The sequence below is a fragment of the Grus americana genome, chromosome 6 (assembly GCF_028858705.1).
Source record: "Grus americana isolate bGruAme1 chromosome 6, bGruAme1.mat, whole genome shotgun sequence".
Classification (NCBI taxonomy): domain Eukaryota; kingdom Metazoa; phylum Chordata; class Aves; order Gruiformes; family Gruidae; genus Grus; species Grus americana.
The window spans coordinates 32048817-32069739 of record NC_072857.1 but is presented as its reverse complement, the minus strand read 5'-3'; the positions used below and the strand labels follow the sequence as shown (position 1 = coordinate 32069739).

General features: G+C 41.2%; 1 protein-coding gene across 6 annotated transcripts; it reads left to right on the top strand.

Annotated features, from left to right (window-relative positions):
* Positions 1 to 188: 188 nt before the first annotated feature.
* CCDC150 (coiled-coil domain containing 150) lies at positions 189 to 20774 on the top strand. Of its 6 annotated transcripts, none has more exons than XM_054829788.1 (25): positions 189 to 531; positions 925 to 1099; positions 1383 to 1600; positions 1696 to 1874; positions 2457 to 2525; positions 2997 to 3113; positions 3408 to 3537; positions 5121 to 5164; positions 6021 to 6113; positions 7081 to 7188; positions 7712 to 7833; positions 8023 to 8200; positions 8549 to 8617; positions 9142 to 9234; positions 10423 to 10506; positions 12294 to 12463; positions 12851 to 12944; positions 13590 to 13756; positions 14453 to 14579; positions 15180 to 15254; positions 15956 to 16024; positions 16104 to 16265; positions 16604 to 16690; positions 17655 to 17823; positions 18363 to 20619. In XM_054829788.1, exons 2-25 carry the CDS (start codon positions 954 to 956, stop codon positions 18470 to 18472), a joined length of 2880 nt encoding a protein of 959 aa, XP_054685763.1. In that variant the 5' UTR covers positions 189 to 531; positions 925 to 953; the 3' UTR covers positions 18473 to 20619. The 6 variants fall into 6 exon arrangements, with proteins under 6 accessions (XP_054685763.1, XP_054685764.1, XP_054685762.1 ...); XM_054829789.1 differs by having other exon boundaries at positions 195 to 328; XM_054829787.1 differs by lacking the exon at positions 189 to 531 and adding an exon at positions 582 to 746 and having other exon boundaries at positions 18363 to 20774.
* The last annotated feature ends 149 nt before the right edge of the window (positions 20775 to 20923 follow it).

Below are 20923 nucleotides of genomic sequence, written 5' to 3'. Positions count from 1 at the left end.
TACCCTACAAGGTGATTTTAAACCCCTTCAAACGCTAAAATATTTCAGACACGCTTCGCTGTGAGGGCTATCTAAGCGTCAGAAGAAAGTAACAGCTAACTCCCGTAGCGCTACTGAAGTGCTTCACAGACATTTACGTCACAGCCGCCGTACAGCTCAGTCCGTGCCGCTCTGAGAGAGAAGCGCGCCCGGCCGCGCACCCCTCGCCTCGGCATCTCCTCAGAGCTCGGCCGGAGGGCGAAACCCGCCCCTCCGCTGCCCAGGGGCAGCACCTTTGCCGTCTCTCGCCGCGGCGTGAAGAGGCGAGAGCAGGAGAGCGGCGGAGCAGGTGGGGGTCCCGCGGCCGGTCCGTGCGTGATGGGGAGCCGGAGAGTCGGCAAGCCGGCGGCTGCCGGCGCTGCGGAGGTGTGAGGCGGGGTGCGAGCTGTGTGGCGGGGCAGAGGGAAGGAAGAGAGAAGCAGCAGAATCTCCTGTGCAAATCCCAGGACCTCGCTCACCAGCAGAGGCTCGGGCGCACCCTGACACCGGAGGGTGAGGCCGGAACCCCGGGACAGCCGCCCGCCGTAGGCATCGCCACCTCACGCACGTCACCGAAACCGCCGTCCCGCGGAAAGGGGGGACTACAACTCCCAGCATGCCCTGGCGCCCAGCCTGTCGCGCATGCGCCTCCGGGGTGCCTTGTCCCAGGTTCTGGACGGCCGCCGCAGATCTCGGCGCGCATGCGGGATCCGTTGCGCGAGCAGCGGGTGGGTTTGAAGGGGACGGAGGGACATGGCGGGGGGCGGTTGAGGGTGTGGAGGGAGCGCGCCGGGCCGGGCCGGGCCGCGCCGCGGGTAGGGGGAGGCCGGCGAGCGAGGTGCCTCAAGACCGGGGCGGTCACCGTGTGGGGGGTGCGTCAGCCGTGGCTGGTGTGGGTCTCCGCAGGGCGGGGGCGGGCGGCCGCCGGAGCGGCAATGGCCAGGCCAACCATCATCCCCACGAGCGTCAGGGCGACCGCGCCCGAGGCCTTCATGGTGCTCCACCTGAGGATGAGGGTGGTGGAAGAGCAAACCAGCGCGCTGGTGCGAGACCTGGAGGCGCTCGGTGTCGATGGACAGAGGTAGGGAGAAAGCAGGGATAAGCTCTTTCCTTCTTGGAGAGCTCGCGCTTTTCTTGGTTTTCCTCATCTTGTTCCTCTTTGCACCCATTTGCCGTGCTTTGCGCTTCTGTGAGGGAGGTGGTACTGGCAGAGTGAGCAGGAAAGGGCTACAGCAACGTGGGGTCACAGGAAACCTTCCAGCTCTACGAAACATGATTTCTAATCCAATTGCATCTGTAATGCGTACATGCAATGTCAGGTAGGTATGCATACACAGAGTAGGACAGTCTTTTCTCCTTTTCAGCCTCGATCGTTTCTGCTCAAAGACCTCAGAAACACCTGCTAGCCAGCCAGCCATTAGCCCTGTGCAGGCCAGAGTAGCATTTGTGGGAGAAAATACACTGTGGAAAAACTGTGAAACACTGGTGAATCGAATGTGTCGGTTAGAGAGTGTTGTACAGACACTGAAATTAAACATCTTCTGGCTGCAGACAGAAAAGGAACTGAATCCAAAGCATGCAGGTAATAAAATGGGAGGGGGTTTAAACACTTTGCTCTTCATTGTCTCCGTATGCTTTTTCTGTCAGTGAAAGTTCTTTGCCTTTTCCTTGTGGCAGCCCAGTTGGAGCAGCGCCTGAATGCAATCCACAAAGAGCATTTGCAAGAAATTAAGATGGTACAGCAAGAAGCAATGAAGTTGCGCCAGTACTTAAGTGATATGAAAGAGGCTGAAGAAAAGGCAAAAGAAGAAGTTCAGAGACTGAGTACTGCTCTGGAGAGTACAACTGCATCCAAGGTACGAAAGATTATGATCTTATAGTTTCAAGTATTAACAGACTTGTTTTTAAGTACTTTCGTCTCTGACATAGTTAAACAGAAAGTATACTCAGCTGGAAAAAGGAGTTTATGATACGTTGTTGGCAGTAAGAGCAAACACTTTTGATAATGAGAATGTGTACTTCCATCAATTAAAAAAAATTACATAGCAAATCAAGAATAAAAATATTTCAGATTTGTAATTCTCTCATCTTCCTGACTTAAGTTCATCCTAGCTTTTGTGGGTAGAGTTCTCAATAGCTTTTCTCTTTTTCCAGGAACTTAGATTTCTCTGGTATTTTAGTCTTACACTTCTGTTACTATCTTCACTGAAGAGACCTTCAATGGAGTATGTCACTCAGCCTCATTATTTGTATTAAAGAATGTGTCACTGCTTAGTGCTTGCACTCTTATATGCAGTGCTTCAGAACAGAGCACGTCAGACTGGAGATAGAAATCAAGTTCTAGGTGTTAGCATGGCAGTTGCATTTTATAATACCTATTGCTTTTGCAATAGTTATGAACATGAAACAATGAAAATATCTGTTCTTTTCATCTTTAGATGGATGTAGTGATTGCAGCTGAAGAACTGAGGAACACAAACCAGAAAATTAACTGTAGACTGCAGGAGGTTAGTACAAGAGCAAGGGCCTTAGTAGGAGACTGAATTTGCCATGTATTATTTAAATATTTAAAGACGATGATCCTTAAATAATACTCTTGGTGCAATTTTGGAATGTACAGAATACAAAGGAACCTGCCAGCCATGCTCATAACTAAACAGAATAATAGAATCATTTTGGTTGGAAAAGACCCTTAAGATCATCAAGTCCAACCATTAACCTAACACTGCCAAGTCCACCACTAAACCATGTCCCTAAGCATCAGATCTACACGTCTCTTAAATACCTCCAGTGATGGTGACTCAACCACTTCCCTGGGCAGCCTGTTCCAATGATTGATTGATAACACTTTCAGTGAAAAAACTTTTCTCAATATCCAATCTAAAATATCCAGATGGAACATCTTTCATAAATGATCTCGAAGTGTTTGTTCAATATACTTAATTAGACCTGGGTCTGAAAGTGTTTATTTTTTCTAGCTAACAGAACAGCTGTCCCAGGAGATCAGCCTGCGGGAGTCTTTGGAGGAATCCCAAGTGGCTGTGATGCGTCATGTACAGGACATGGAAACAACGGTAGAAGCAGAAAGGAAGCAGGTTTGAGAAACTTTCAGTCGTCCTTTGTATCCGTTTTCATTTTCTCATCTGGGAGGAGAGGCAAGAACTTGGATGTTGTTCCTGGAAACCAGTTAAAACACTTTGTGTTGCATATAGAAATGGAATTGCTTGCCATAGAAGTCTTTTGCGTAAGATTGGGACAAGCAGAAAGAGAGGAGAAGCTGATGAGGCTATATCTTTTCCAGTTAGATCAACTTTTCAGGCTCTGAAATTTGCTTAGGTTTGCCTGACTGAATTCTGCATCATAAAAAATAATCTGTAATGTCATTGCAGGTAGAGATATTACAGCAAGACTGCCAGGAGTTGCGTAAAGATGTCCAGCTAGCCCAAGTGAGGCTTCAAGAGGAGGAAAAAAGAACTGCCCAACTGGAGCACCAGTGCAAACAGCTGAAAGCTGAGCTGGGTATGACAGTGAGTTCTTGTCATATCTTTTTAGCCCTTCTCGCCCTGCTTCCACAGTGAGAAGAAACAAGACCTGTGGGTATCAGTCAACAGGAATGGAGGGCAGCTTAAGAGATGATGAAATATTAAAAGGCCTTTAATTAATGTTTCTAAAGCCTCTTCTAACCTAGAGGACACTGACAACAGTGGTAATCAGAGTAATGAATACACAACAGTAATATGAAGAGATTCCATCAGCATAAATTCTTTTCAGAGGTGACTTCATCTGGCAAGTCACCATTAACGCATGATTCCTGAACTGATGTGCAAGTAGAATGCCCATTGCTATTGAGTATTTTGCAGCTGATTAAAAATTGTGCTCTATTAAACATGAGTATAAGGACAAGCATCTTAGATAAGCCTCTAGCTGATCTCATTTAGATTCCCAGTCTATTGATGTGAAAGTAGCTGCTTATAAGGGAGCTAAGTGGCATTTAATGCACCCTAGGGTAGGGGGAAGCTCCGTATTGTCAAAATTACAGGTAAATGTTCCTAACCTAAAGTCTGTTCCTTATTCCCAAATAACTCACAGTAACCATGCCTAAATCCTAGCATAATTATTGTTCTTGTGATCCTTCCCTCAGGACCCATTTCAGATTTCTAGCTACTCCTTTTACAGAAATGTTCCTGTTTCCCATATGTTTTATTTGTTATTCTGTGAATCACACAGGTGATAATTCACGTGTAGCTCACAAAAGGCAGTCAGCATTTCTGTATAAGGCATGGCAAGAGGAGAGAAACTTGTTGTGTTGTGGCAGAGTTGGCTGAATGGGGGAGAATGATTGCAGAAGAATTCTTTTCTTCAGAACAAATCCATATGCAAATGACGAATTTAAATGAAATGTACACATTTTCTTTACTTCTGTATCCTGCTGATCAAGGCTTTTTGCCTTTGTTAACTGAAGGAACTTTTGAGTGATCCTTTGATGATACCATGGATGTCGTAATATTTTAGCTAGATTTCCCTGCCTACCCTGCTCATGCTGAATTGTCTCTTGTTGTCTTCCTTTTTTTTCCCGCCAGTATGTTATACAGCACAGCAGAATAGGAGGCTAGCTATTATAGGCAGGTTGATTCAAATTCCAACAAAAATGCTTCTGCTTTTAGATCTGTATGGTTTAAGCAGGGATCTAACTATTGTACTTTATCAATGCACAAAAACTTGTAAATTGCATATGGACTGTAGGTTATAGTCAGGACAAATCAGTTGCTTACACACTAGACAGCTGAATAAGAGACTTAGGGTTATTTGATTTGCTCAAGCAATCACAGAAGTGGTACATGTAGGAGATTGGCATGATGGCATGCTTAATTTTAAAATTAAATCAATTACAATTAATTTATGGAATCAATTTGAAAAAGTAATATTGCTGAAATACTGAAATTATCAAGAAAAGTGTTAAAGAGCAACACATTTATAGAAGTCTTACCTGTTTGCGGCATACTCAGTAACTTAGCTAAACTCAAATGTAACATCAAAATATCACCTTTTAAAATTACCAAACAGATGACAAAGCATGTCCTGACATTCTTTTCTATTTTTAGACTCCAGGAACTGTATCATTTCCCAGCTTAGTGAAGAAGCAAAAGTAAGTTGTAAACAAGTATTGGTGAGGAAAATAGCTAAATAAAGATCAGAACAGCCTATATGGGGCCTTTTAAATGTACCACACTGCAGAGGCAGAATTTTTATGTGTACAAATGCCAAATGCGACCAAGGCAACTAACCATTGAGCGTCTGTCTTCATTATTTTACCAGTTTGGGGTTGCCCTACTTATTTTTTGAAAGATTAACTTTCGTATTCTACTGAAATATCAAAACAGTGATATGAATGCCTTCCTTGAAAAGTTAGAACTAATCAGGAAACACATTTGTGGTAGCACAAATATTGCATAAAAGGAGACAGATTGATTGGTGATTAATACTACAGAAAAATCAGAACCTTGGTCAACTGGGTACTGAATGGGCAAAGAGGTATGCTTACTGCCTGTGAAGGGACTGTGTGTGCTGTCTGAAGTCTCTGAAAGAATAAGTTTCAGTGAAGAGGAGGTAAAAGTTCAGCTTAGATGTGGAGTCTCACAGTGCTGGCAAAGGATTCCTTCGATTGTGAATTATACCACTTCTGGCAGGGAGATCTTTTAAGCTCAGAAGTATTGAGATTAATTATAGTGGAGACTAACAAGTTTGAGCTCAGAAGGATATGAAGTCACCCTCAACTTTTAAAGCTAGGTTAAAGCAGGTAGCACTTTGATTATTATTTCAAAGTATATTTTGGAAAGACGCTTGTACTATAGAAGCCATGTCTGGTGCTTGCAAGATCACATAGCCATGTAATAGCTTAAAGGAAATAAGCAAGTATGAAACAGACTTGATATTTGTGAAGTGCCTTGCTAAATGACATTTACATTTTTTCTCATTGGACGTTCTGTTTTATTGCCCCTTAGAATGCACAGCTATCCCTTAGCAAACAACGCAAAGAGAACTTGCAACTTCAGTCTAAAATGACCGCCCTGCACGAAACAGCAGAGAAAGTACAGGTAATGAGAATAGCTACACTTGTTTTTAAAATGGAAGTAAAGTATAACAAAACAAGTCATTACAGTGAGAAATTATTATACATTTACTGGGAAGCCTCAGATGCAGGTCAGGAGACAAAGTTTAGTGCCCTCAGGTAATGCAGGCTAATGAACAGCTTCCAGTGAAGGAATTCAGTCACTAGCCTTGGTAACTGGTTCGAGATTTCCCAGCCGTAAGGCTGGAAAGTTTTTTTCCCAATACTAATTTTGAATCGGCTTTTTTGAAAATGTCTTCTTCAGGGGCCAGGGCATGCAGAACTACTGCTGCTCCCTCTTCTATCTAACCTTGAAGTAGTACATTAGATTCTACATGAATATTTTTCTATTAATAGAGTCAAATATGGAGTACCTGCTTGGCTAAAATTTCCTCTGCCTTTTGGACAAAAGGTTGACCTCAGGACATACTAAAAAATTTTATTTATTCTACTTTCCCTCTTTTTAGAACATATTTTAGAAAAAAATTTCCTATTTTTCCTGTCTTCCCCAACAGTTACTTGTTTATTGGATGGTGATCAGTGGTAATGGGATATGATGTCTTTCAAAGAAAAGTTCCATTTTTCTTTGGTTATCTACAATATTTCAACTGAAATTAGTAGGGGTCTGTTCTCAATTTTTGTCTTCTTTGCCATAGAAACATTACTTTTTTCGGGACTTCAGAACTAATAAATAATTATGCTTGATTGGTAGTTTAAACTATGTTCTCTTTTTCCCATATTGTAAACTTTTAACACGTTGGAATAAGTCTACCATGAATTGGGACTGCCTGAACAAATTTTTTTTGACACTCTACCTAAAATAGATTTTTCTGCATCTGCAAGAGATTTTTAAAAAGTTTCTGACAGCCTACTATGCAGGAAAAAACCCCAACAAACAAAACCCAAACCCTGAAAACATGTTTGTTCTCCTCCTCCTCCTTCTATCTGACCAGGTCCTTAATGACCACCTAAGCCAGCAATGCTCACAGCTCAGCACCGCACTGCAAAGTGTTGCCATGGAGAATGCTAAACTCATTTCAGATCATCAGATCATGCTTAAGGTACGTAGCCTACTGTTACAGTCCAAGAAAGTTGTCTGCAGCTCAGACATTCGACAACAGGCTAATTCCTAATACTGATAATCTGTGGGAATACAGTAAAATACATATAGCAATGGAACTATCACTACTACAAAGGTAGTGATAGAAAAGTGTTAGTGTCCTTCTTTGGTAAAGATTTATTTTCAGTACAGGAAAAGTAATATGTTATGAGGAAAGAGTGTAAATAATACTGTTTATAGAAACATCCTGTAACAACCACTGAGAAAGAGGAATGTAGGAATTAATGGGCATTGTAAATATTGTAAATGCAGAAGCTGAGTGGAAGTAATAAAGATCTGAGATTAAATATAAAATAAGGTGAGCTTAGCTTTGACACCCTATTCAAGAGTCTGCACATCACAATATGCAGAACTATAGGGATGATGCAGGAGCTTGATGACAGATTAGCAGCTTTGTAAATTGATTACTCATCCCTCATCATTCTGATGTTACTGTTATTGCCTGGGTAATTTTTCCCCTTTAGGCAGAACAAGAAAAGACTCGTAAGCTGCAAGAGCAAGACTCGCTTCTGAATGCTGCCCATGCCAACATTATCGGAGAGCTGCAGAGTGCGCAGCATGAGAGGGCTCAGCTTCAAAGAGAGCTGTGAGGAGTTTTCTCATCTGCAGCCTCTGTCTCCCCTTCCTCCATTGCATTCTCGCCACCTTGTATTCTGCTTCTATAGCACTTGTTACTTATTAACACAGAAGGGCCAGTTTGGTATTTAATATGGAGGCCATCTTCTGTCCTTCTGTTGTGCTAGAACTCGAGCTGGGCTATTTTGTCTTTCTTTAGGAAGGCCTTGCATACAGAGCATGGCAAATACAGGCAGAAAGCAAGCCTTGCTGAGGAGGCAGCAACCACACAGAGACAGCTTTTGGAATGTACTGTTGCTAGACTGCAAGGTGAACTTGAGATGGCTTTACAAGAGAGAGGATCTCTGCTAGCAGAAAAGGAAGATCTTCAGCAGGAGGTACAGAAAACTTACTGGTTTAAAGCTGTATTCTTGAAGGCTGCTTTAGGACCCATGTCACAGGAGTTCTTATTTACACACCAGTTTTGCTTTCAGAATGATTATTTTTTGCTATTGCAGTGGCGAGTCTGACACACTCTCCCCTTTCCTACTGTGCTTATATTTTGACTTGTAATGTCTCCTTTCTCAAGCATGAAAAGGGAGAGAGGACAGGACAGCTCTGCAGATGTTATTTCTGAATTCCAGAGTTGACTTTGCAACCTTCAGATCAACTGTTCTGAAGATGCGTAATGTTTCTATGAGTCTGGACATTTTTAGGGGACAATGATTTCATGTTTCTTTTGACAGATAAGGACAACAGCAAATGAAATAATACAGGAAAGGAACAAATTGGAAGTAGAAAAAACAGAGAATGAGGTATCTTGCAATATATATGGCTGTTGTTTAAATTCAGTGCTGTCTTTCTCTAAGTTTTCCTTTCATTTTGTTTACTCTCAACTAAATTATTTCTAAATAAAGTGATACTTACCATAGTCACATTGCTTACTTTGCTGTTCGATACTTTTCTTGTCTATGTGTCCTTTGGAGCAGCAACCCTACAGCAACCTACACAAGGCCCTATTTGTAGTAATAAGTTTGTTATGCTACTATGGCAAATGACAATTTTCAGCTTCTCCTAGCTATTTTGCCTGTGTACCTTCCTTGCATATGCATAGCCTGGAAAAGGAAAGGTCGTTTGTGGTATAAATGAGAAATTCCTTAGTGTTATGACTGAAGTCAGCAGGATTGGTGGAGTTTCTTTCACTCTTGCAGGAGGGCTCTCTGAAACAGGAGAGACTGTATCTAATCCACATGCAGTGCTAAGGTTTTGTGATATTCATATGTTGTGACTGTGGAAATCTTGAAGTGGTACAATTAGAGTTGGATTTTCTTGTTCATAGCTAGAAATGGTTTCAATGAAATTCACTTTGCAAACACTAGAGGAAGAGAACAAGAAGCTGTTGGATCACTTGGCTGCGCTGGCACATGAGCAGGTAAGCCACTAATAAAGTAGATAATTGATGACCTGACTGATAAGTAACTGTAGCAGGAATCAAGGTGCTCTTTGACGTAATCTGCATTACGTTTGGAGAGTGAGTGATCAAACTAAGGAATCAAAAAGGGGAAAAAATGAAAACAAAAGGATATCTCAAATGTTACTCTGTCTTTTTTAGATGTCTGTGTGGGATGAGCTAAGAGGACTGTATAGAGCTTCAGGTATTGGACATTTAAGTATGTCATTAAAATCCTATTACTCCATTCCATTTTCTAGTACAGGTATACAGCTTGTATATCTGTACATAGGTATTCAGCTTGTGTACATAGGGAAGGTATTAACAACAGTTTTATGCCCTTTGTGGACAAATTTGCACTTGGGACCTCATTCCCGCTTTTAACTTGTTTCCATTCCATTATATCTCACTACTGTCAGTCACCTGGATCAGGACACTTGACTGGTTCCAGAAAAGTTGAGTAAAAGCTTAGTAATACTGTGTTACCTTTGGGGGTTTTTTTTAGTGGTGGATGTAATGACCAGTTGTATACATTGGAGATCCTCAGAAACACTTCGCTGCTGATAAAGTCCTAACATCATGAAGCTGAAGAAGAATTAACTGAAACACCTTTTGAATGTTTGTTATTTGATAATCAAACTTACGTTTCTACAGTAGTTAGTCTATAATGTATGTATATCTTTTTTCTGTTTAACACAGACCTCCTTTGGCAGTCATCAGTTAAAGAATATGAATCAATAGCGAATTCAGAACCTTAAAAAGTTGCCTGATTTTTAATTTTTTGGTATTCTTTACTGTCTTTCTCAGTTATTTTAATTCTGTCCATGCCTTCTCATTCTTCTAGTTACTTCTGCTTCTCTGTTCCCTGTTGTCAAAAGTTTCTTTCATTTCTCCTTTTTTGTTGCCTGTGCTTCTAGGACAGTGGCCTTCTTGTGGCCATCTGGAAGGTTGTACCAATTTGAGAAGCTTTTCTAGAAATAAACTGTCTTGGAAGAATTTATGCCATTTGGATTTATTTTTTTTTAAAAATCTGTTTAATTGAAAAAATTACCTGAAGCAACACAGGGAAGTCAAAATACTCAGGGAGAAACAGGACACTGAGCATCTTTTTTGTTGCTTGTTGCCTTGTTTTTTCCTATGGAATGGTGACGTCTGCTCTGTTATCCTCAGTATGCCCAGCAGCAGGTGCAACAGGTGCTGGCAGAGCTGACTGACCGCAAGAATAGACTGGCCTGTGACAAAGGAAAGCTTCAGGTACCTCTCTGCATCCTACTTGTCAGCTCCAAAAGGCAACTCATTTTTTATGTTCATCTAAGATAAGGTTACTTAACCTTAGCTCTTCAGTACTTAATTTGGAGGGACATGCTTATTTATCTTCTCTAATTTATTTGTGCAGTGTCAAGCACATATATTAAGAGAGCTCTGTATTAAAATCATCTTCAATCCTGCTCGTACTGCCTTTGGGTGACAAGATGCTGTTGATGTAGCATCTCTAGGATTTCTGATAATTAAGTTGCTGAATGTGTGAAGATGGTAGAATGGCTAAGAACCACCAGGGGGCATTAAAACAAAGTACACAGGTAGAAAATTGGTTGAAAGATTAGAAACATGGAAAGAAAAAACCCCACATTAATACGCAGTGAGGCAAACCATGGTGGTAAGCAAAAATAAACAACCTAAGTAAGCTTTCTTAAGCAGCAGTTAGTGAGACAGTAAATGAGGTGCTAAAAGTAAAGCTTTTACTTCAGTGCGACCTACATCATAGAATTTAGGACAGTGGCACAAAGATTCCTGAGTTTCTTTTAAAAACAGCACAGAATATGTAGTGATAATTAGAGAGCAAGAAAGCTACATTTACGCAATAGTCCTAGGTCTGATGGTAGTGACAGAAGGAAGTGACCAAGACATCATACTTAAATTAAAACACGGTGAATTCCAATCTTTTAGACTATTTCTATGGAAGGAAAAGTTAGAAGTGATTTACTTGCTGCTTCTCCTACTGTGGGACTCTGAAAAGAAAGAAAATTGCTCTGGGCAGAGAGACATTGTTACATCACTCTGCTTCTGTGTTCCAGAGAAGATAATGCTTTTCCGTTTCTGCACTAAAAGAAAGCTGAGCTATTTTGTCATATCTTTTCTTAAGACTGAAGTGCAGAAGCTAGAGGAAGAGCTGTAAATGCATGTTTAGATAATAGTAGACTTTGCAAGTGCATTGCATAGAGACCAAATACACTCAGGTGAAACAGAACTTTGAGAACTTCTTTCACCTCAGAATTAGGGTCAGACTAAGTACATAGCCATTAGAAATCAGATCCAACACACTTTTTCCTGAAGAATGGAGTATATGTTTAATGTTAACTGTAGCATTCCAGTCTGCAGCTGGAAACAGAACCTGGTTTCATCAAAACAAACTTGAGAACTATGGCAGCTCAGCTGAACAGAGATGGTTTTCATGCAAGTTAATTGCATGTATTCAGGCTAGAAAACACACGGTGTACAGAATTATATAGTTCTTAGAATTTCCTATTATTTCCCAGTAATAGTTGCAGATAATACGTGTCTAGCTGTATTGCTGGGAGGCAAATAGTTATTCTGCTTTAGTCTGTCTTAATAGACAGAAGTACAGAGAAGAGGTGTGTTATCCTGGGCAGGTTGTACGTAAACAACTGCAGTGGACTCTGCTGTCATGAGTTTGCTGTTCTAAACTGTAAGTTCAAGTAACCGCATTGAGACTTCTGTTCACAAGCAAGAATGAACTCGTAACAGTAAATGCTCTTTACAGATTCCCCTTGCTTCTCAGATGCCAAAGCAATCCTGTAATACATTTTGTGGTAGGAATGGCACCAAAAAGAAAAAAATCCCTAGCAAGGTCTTGGCAACAGAAGTCTCCTGATCATAATGCTAGGTCAGCTGCAGGCTCAAGAGAAGAAATTATATAGGTACTGCAAGCGTGCAAGTTACTTATAAGAGAATTCTTTAATAAAGCTCTAATAGAGGACTGATTTTCCTGCTCCTTTCCCTAATGATTTCTTGTACTGCAGATGGCAAACCTGCAGCACCAGCTGGATGCAGCAAAGGATGATAACAGCAAGATGGCAGCCATGCTGGAGCTCACGTTAGCTTCTCATAACAAGTTGCAAGCAGCTCTGGATGTGGTACAAACTGAGCTGGGACACAAGAACACTGAAATCAGCAACCTCAGAAAAGACAAGTAAGTGAAACTGATACTGTTTCTGTGGTCTGTCAGCAGCATGGTGAAGACAGGTGCAGATGAAGAGCGACATCTTCCCCATGGTTCTGGCTAAGAAGCTATATGACAAGTTTGTTTGAAAAGTTTGCTATATCCTTTCCTGCAACACTGAAATGTACTTAGTGCTAATGAACGAAGCGTACCAAGTGCTTGGAGCTAACTCTATAAGCTTGGCAGGCCTTGTGCACCTTGTGGAAAGTAGGTAAAAAAAAAAATTTAACTTCAAAGACAGGCAAAACTTAATATGGTTAAGCTAGAGAACCAAATGGTGGGATGGTCACCACTTCAGAGGAGATGTGCACAAATTGACTTAATGCATGATTTTTTTAATGCGATTTCCATTTTCAGAAGCCAGACTCAACAGAAAATACGGAGGTTAGAAACAGAACTGGAACATTGCCAAGCCAAACTGGTTGCCATGGGAAGGCAGCACAGCAGCCAGGTAGAGACCACATTTTTCCATATTAACAGCCACCACTGCATTTTTGGTGTTGAGCCAAGTACCTTTTCTTTTTCTGAATACAATATGGTGCAACGCATTCACATGAATTGAGGCAAAAATATTCTATCAACTTTTGGCTGTGGAGCAGGAAAATTGTTATCCAAGTATTGAAGAAGGCAAGCATCTCCTCTCTAAAGAAAAATTCCTTGGCACAGGTAAAGGTTTTACAGTCTGCAGCTGGACACATAATATGAACAGAGATTTCAGAAGTTTATATAGCCTTTATTTTTTACTTATTAGAATGGAGGGGAAGAGAGTCCAAGGAATTGCTTTCATCTTTCCTCATACTTAATGTCAAAAGTATTACTTCACAACCCAAACTCACTATTGGCAAAGAATGGTTTGTTTTGTTGGTTTTTTTCCCAAGAAAGTCATGGCTATATGACAAGTTGTTCTGATCCTTCTGACTAAGCCAGCCAGCAGATTGGCATTGTAAGGATTCCCATCTAGATGCCTGTACTGAGGACAATTGTAATCAGACAGTTGGTGAACACACCGTTACTTCCTGTAAGTTGATACTGACTGGGAAGGATTCTAAGCTTTTCATTTGGATAAGTATAAATTTGGGTTGTTGTTACCGCACAGGTGGAACCACTTTGTGAGGCACTAGAAAGCGCTGGAACAGACAAGAAACTTGTTCTTTGTTTGGAAGAAGTTCTGCAGATCAATAATACCATGCAGAGCAAGCTGATCCAAACTCAATATGAACTGAAAAGGAAAGAAACTGAGCATCAACAGCTGATGGTCTGCAGGTAAGACCAGATCCGTGATACTACACTTGAGCAGAAACATTTCTTTGTGCTAACATCAGAGCTTTATTGCTTTACTCAGCTAGCAATATCAGCGCTGACCGTATGCTGAGCCAGCAGCATGATAAAGATAGATTCATGCAGAGCTATAGAAATGGGCTTTTTCACTTGTTCCCATAATGACTCTTCAACCTACTCTGCTGTCTTGAGGAACTGCTTACCCAGGGTCATTATGGCACTTCTACACACAGCTTTTTCATGAGGACAGCAGATGCCGCTTCCACTTTGAAGTGGCCTGCAGTAGCTATAGCAAGGAGAGTACAGGATAGCTGTTTAAATTCCCCACCTAAAACTGAAGGGTAGTAAGTAAAACCTCAGACAGGTGCAGTCTGAATCTCCTCATTATCCTTAGTCTAAACAGGCTTAGCCATTTAATTTTCTGAAGGAAAGCAAGTTGTCCTAAAGTGTCTTTTTCCAAAAAGTCTATTCACCTTGTATAGCTATTTTGAACCTCCTTTTAAATAAATGGAATATGAAATATTAGAAAACACATTCCAATCTTTAAACAGTAGTTGTACAGAGAGTATATCCAAGACAAAAGTATTTACAATGGAATTGTATTTCCTAGTCTCGTGTTTAAAAAAATAAAGCATATTAAGTATAAACATGAATAACTGAATTTGTTTCTTCTCTTTAAAGGGAACAGTTAATGGAAAAAGCCAAGACTGAGGAAAAGATGTATGCTGAACACTTAGAGTCTCTGAAGAAGCAGTTTCAAACTGAACAAGAGGCTTCTAGGAAATCTGCCTGTCAAGAATCTGCTGAGGTGAGAAGGGATAGAATAAAAAGATTTTAGTAAATGACTTCCAGAGAAAGAGGTTTGCTTTACAATTTTCTAACAGAACAAGAGCAGCTCATAACAAATATTTATCTCCTTTTCCATTCATCGTGGAGTTGTCCATCACTTACATACAACAAAATTTTGTCATGTGGTAGACAGACATTTTGGTGGCTGTGCATAGTTGAAATCTCTGCTCTCTAACTTTTTCAAGTATGGCTCTATAACCCCAAGACTATATACCTCATTGTCCATAAGATCTAGACATTGGTATCAGTCATTCTAGTGACTTCAAAAGGATTATCTGGGATTGTATAGCAATCTCCAGGGATAAAATACTGGTTTGGAAATCTGCTTTTTTTTCTTGGGGGCTGGATCATAAAGCTCAGCATAACCTTAGTATTACTCAGATCCCAGCATTCACTTTTTTCCCTTTGTTAGAAGGGTATTAAAGAAAAGTCAAAACACCAGGTGCTGTAGCATACTTCGGATACTGCAAATCAATTGGGTGTGCTGCTTATTAATTGTTGTATAGAAGGAACTAATTCTTACAGTTAATGTGAACTCACTTTTTCCTCTTTCCTCTAGGTAAAGAAATCCCTTGAAGAATCCTCATCAAAATTGGCTGAAGTTTCCTATGCTAACAGGGAGCTGCGGCAGAAAGTAAGAGAGTTGGAAAAGTCTTTGTCCAGCTACAGGGAAGAGCTAAAAAGCCAAAGAGCTCAAGTCAGACAATGCCTGGCCTGTAAAGCTAACACAGGAGGAGTAAAGCTACACACATATTTTTCCATAAAGCCAGATGTCCTATCTGAGAACTCCCTTTTTTGTCCTACTGAGTAGGACTGCTGTTGATCCTTTGCAGTGGAGCTGGGCTTGAAAATAAAACTAACTCTGGACTCAAATTCTGAACAGAAGATGAATAGATCGATAGCAGCTACAGTAATTGTGTGGCTTCTCCTCTCATCCTCCCCCCCATATTAAATATGAAGCCATAGAGTCTTATCCCCCCATTAGATTTTTATAGTAGCATTTGTCCTCCATTATAAAAATTTTGTGGATACAATCTATTTAATTATTGATTGGGCCAAATGTTTTTTGTGTAATGATTAGTCCCTTTCCATCCTTTATAGCCATAGAATTTAACGGTTCAACTGGTATCTGATCCTAAATGAGAATCTAGACTCCTTTGCAACTCTGCCACCTGCTTGTTCCCCTTTTCCTAGTGGGGCATGGGTTCTCTTAATTTTAGTCTCATAGGGCAAGAGATAAAGACACAATGTACAGACATCTGCAAAATAATTCCCATGTAACGGCCAGTCAGCCTGAAAAATTCCTGAAGTTTTGTTACTCTCAACAATTTCCAGGAGACTCAATCTGAACTGAGGAAAATGGAAGCAATAAAAGAGGAGCATCAGAAGAAGAATTATGAACTGGTGAGCTTTCTTGACCAGTTTCCTGAACAGTCTGATCTGCTAAAATGTTGTTAGAATTTCATTCTTTTGTTGTCTTCAGTCACAGGACATCCAGCAATTTGTGTCAGAGTTGAAAAGCATGCAAAACGAGATGGAAGTGTTGTTGAAAAACCAACATGAGGTGCAAGTGCAGAACAGGCAGCTGGAGATCCAGCTGGAAACAGAGAGAAAACAAAGGCAGCAGCTGGAAAATGAATGCCAGGTAAAGTGATAACAGCATGAAAAAGTGGCAAGACATCCACAGAAGCATTTTTGTGCTAAATCTAGGGGGTTGTAGAAGAGGTGGTACAAAGACTTTATGAACTCAGTCAAAATACGTTCCTATAAATCTTAGTGTGTCTGCTCCAGAAAGCCTGAGTATCAATTTAACATATATTCACCACATATCTCACTTGTTAGAGAAACAGGATTTTTTTAAAAATTATAGAACTCTAAGCTATTTACGATAAAGATTGGAGAGTCCATCTGTTATATTGCAATTTTTTATTTGTGCCATGAAAAAATTGTGTAGAAATTAATGTTATTTCTTTTTCTACATAGGAATTGGAAAAAACAGTTAAATATCTGAAGAAATGTAAAGAGGAGACAGAAATGAAACTGAAGGAAGCTAGCATAGAGTCAGAACAGGTGAGTCTAGTTAGCATTAGAATAATAATTCATTGAAAGTAACAAGATAATATTTCAACATATGCACCGAGTAACCTTTTCAATCTCAGATACAGGTCTCTGGTGAAGAGTGAGGTGCATCCTTGGCCTTTTCAACTGAGTGGTGTTTATCATACTTTAAAAAAAGAAAGAGTTTTTATCTTTTCTGTGAATCACTGATTTAGCTGGGTTTGTAAGAAGAGCTTTTGTCCCCCACTGGCTACTGTCTTTATCAAGCTCCATGTATCTGTGTTAACCAACCAAACAAAAGTGTTGTGGCCAAGTCAATTGCCCCCTGAGCTGCTCTTGTGTCATTCAATATGTGACATCATGCAAAACCACATTTCCCACCAATCCCCCCCACCCCACAAAGTCATTTGTCCTTGCATCACCTCATCCTTGCACTGCTGTACCACAATATCCAAATTATTATAGCTTGCATGGATTACTGTAGTAATTTGGGGTGAAAATCTAGGGGCCTGAGGTCTTACATGCTGCTTATCAGTCCAAGTACTGTTCTGTGATTAGAAAGAGACCGTAACAGCAAGAGAGTATTTCTACAGCATTCTTCAGGCAAAGTTAGTCTTCCCTCATCTTTCTTAGGAGATTGTGGTACTCAGTATCCATTCCCCCCCCCCCCACCAATGCCTATGTATTTTATGCTGTGTTGGAGACCTGTGTTGACTTCATTACCCCCCTAAGAGAGAGGCAACTTTGTAGTGAGGACCTCTCTGATACATCCTTCTCACAGCAATGGAAGAGGGCATCATTGATACATCCTTCTCACAGCAATGGAAGAGGGCATCATGGATAGATACCTCCTACCCCTATGTACAGGAGAAAGATTTGAGTTGTATACTGTTCTGCCTCTTGCACAGAGCAAAAAAACTGAAACCCAGCGTGCGTTAACTGTTCTCTGCACTTCTAATTATACTGTCTTCCCTAGATCACAACTAGCCTAGAAGCAGCTCACTGCTGGTTCAAATCTAAGTTGGACAGCCTGCAGCAAGAAGTTGTGAAAAACCACCAGCCAAAGAACCCTGAAGAGAGCAGCTCCAAACAGGAGATAAAGAAAGCAAGCACGTTCATTTCAAAGGGGGAAGCAAAGAAAATAGGTGGGGGAAATACTTGGTAACTCATCAGTCAGGATTTCAGTTTCCTAAAATTTCTTTTGTAGTTCCTTGGACAGGGGTGGAAAACAGACCTCTCTTCTAGTTTAGTTTGTTTCCTCCTCCTCTTTTGCCAAAGGACATATTTAAGTAGCAAAGAATATTACAAGTACAAGGTAGCTTCAAGGGACTGTTTCTGTACTTAGAAAAGCTCTATTGCACATACTTCATGTTTTGTTGATGCTCAGTAACCAAATACTTGTCTGAAAGCTAATAGCTAGTATATTTTCTTCTCTGCATTCACCTCTGTTTCAGTGGTTCTCCTTCCCCTCCTCCATACCTTTTACAGATAACCTTTCAAAAGCCATGCTTACCTTGTTTGTGTAGATTCAGCCTTCTCCATAATTGGCGGTTCTTACTTAGCTGTGTAATTAGTTTTTTAGAGATGTATGTATTAAACTGCTAAAACTTTAATCTCTTCATTAGTAATGACAAAGATGCCCCAAACAGTCAGCAGCTTCATAAAACGTTGCATCTTTTCCCAGGAGAAAAAGCAAGAAGAGCTTCCCGCTCACATCTCCCTGGACAGCAGGGCGAGGACCCAACACCTCCAGCTCACCACCAGGAAGGCCCACGTGAGCTGGGCAGGAAATGAGCTCACTTGACTGGGTCATTCCCAGCCCAGGGAGAGCATCACCTGCTGGCGGGAGCTTCCCTGCTAGCATCCAGGTGCTGGAAGAATCAGGAACTTTACTTGAGCTGACATAGATAGATCTGTATCACTGGGAAGGCCTTGTAAAGAAAAGGTGCTCGCAGGGCACCCATATCTAGGGGACCTAGGAATGCTTGTTTAAATCATAAACTCTGATCTGAATTAACTCGTACCTCTCACCTTGTCTTTTTGACTCAGGTGCTTTGCATTGTGAGGCTGATATTAACAAAACTGCTATTTATAGCAAAACAATTATTCTTTATTATTACTGTAAACAATATGCTGCTGATATGCTGCATCTTTGCTTTCATCACTTTTCTTTTACCATTTTTAGACTAAGGCCTGGCAGGTGCTATCAAAACAGATCTCAGACTGGCTTGCAGAGGGTTCAGGTGAATTACTGAAGGCAGCGTCATGTGTCTGTGGCTGGCTGCTGACGTGACTGGGACAGGGAGGAACTGGCAGGACTGGCTGCTTCTAATGGCAGATGATACCCAGGTCATGAGAGAACATGAGCCTTGGGCTATTTTAGGAGCATATAAGGAATTCATTAGGTGTGTGATGTTAGACCACACATCATCTTACCTTCAGGAGAATTAGTGGAATTTGTTCAACCTATCCTATGTGGATCAACACACTGGCGAGAGAGTAGTTGAAGCAGATGAATTATGTCGTAATATGTTGAAGATGATGATAACATGGACAGTTTTCATGCTTGTTTGACTAAGGATCAGCTTACGTTCATCATGGCTTACTCTTCTACGTGGTTTCAGTGCAACTGAGCTTCAGTACAGGTGGTGTTGCCCTCTGATGTGCTTCAACAGAGCTGTTTCCAAACTCCTCTGTGATCAATGGTACTATTTATTTCTGTGGGATCTATACAAGTTTTGCACTACTTGTTTAGTGGGGAGGGCAGTCTTGCATAGCTCTGGAGCCTGGGAGTAGCCTGAGGCCACACTGGAATTAGCTCATTCTGCTCCTCCAGAAATTTGGTCCTAAACTGTAACTCATGCAATAGGACTCTGGACTAATTCACGGTGACCTGAGCCTCTCCTCCTTGAAGCAAATGGCTGTTCTAAGGAACAAGGGGTGGCTGAGCACACTAGTAAAGCTAATGCACACCTGAGCTTCATTAAATCATGCTGCTTAAAAGCAAGCCTATACAATGTAGCTTTAGGTTTGTCCCAGTCAGGTTGGTTCCTTCAGCAGTCAACTGGCATGCATGCCACACCTGCTCTGTAAAGCTGCTTAGGTGCCTCAGCGTGAGCTGTGCCTCCACAGTGCCCTCAGGCAAACAGCAATCAAAACTGTAATCTAGTTTTGCTTGCTACGAACTTAAACTGTAATCACAGCTGAAAAACAGTCTTCTCACATAGCACTTGCCATTTAAAGTTCTGTTTATATTGAATGCTTAAGTAGGTTGCCTAACAAGGGACAAATGATTGTGACCTTTGCCCATGCAAAAGGACAAAGCATTCAGCAGCTGCATTTGTATGAAATGCACGTTGGCAGGGCAACAGCACCAACCACTCCTCTGTTTTCCCTCTGCAGCAGTGTTTTAACCAACATATGGTACACCTTGAGGGCTGGTTCCTCACCCCTTCCTTGTTCGAGACTTCCCTGCTCTCTTTAGGTCCCTGCATCTGTGGTTACTTTGTATATTGAACTGCAAAATCCGATTACATGGCTGTGGCACTTGGTACTTAGTTTTGCGTAGTGACAGTCTTTTCCAGGTTCAACACATCATGGTGTTTCTTCTGAACCTGTTTAGGGTGGAAAGATAGGGTGTAATTGTGAAGGATTTCTGTATCCCAGTACCTTTTAACTTTAGCACTACCTTAAGCTTTGGCTAGTCCTGCTTTAGCAAGCAATGCAGCTCGGTGCGTCCCATGCAGAATGAAAGAGCTGGTCCAGATGTCCAGGATGTGTTTGGATTGGTTTTCACTTCAGATTTGCTCTAGTCTCACCCTGCTGACTGAATGCTCACTAGCAACTGGAGCAAGTCCAGAAGCCATCTTCTAACTTGCTTTCATTTGAAAGGAAACTAGTTTGTTTGCGCAGAGCCTGCTCTGCAGCGTGAACCACAGCATGGTGAGGGGGCAGCTCATCCATGTGAAACATCAGAAGTACGCAATAGACAAAAACTTGTTATTTTCTTTAGAAATAGTCATTTCAATAAAGTTGTAATAATTAACACTGGTGCCACCTGCAGGATCAGTAACTGAGGTCTACATTGCTAGCCTTTCCCCGGGCTTGGTAGCTGCTAAGCCTCTCTTAGTTAGTTACAGTATTATTTGCAGTATTTAAAAATTAATTTTCTAAGCAGCAAAAAGGTTGGTTGGGGTCCCCCCCCATCAGTCTGTGGCCTTCAGTGAATGTGGATGGGAAACAGCT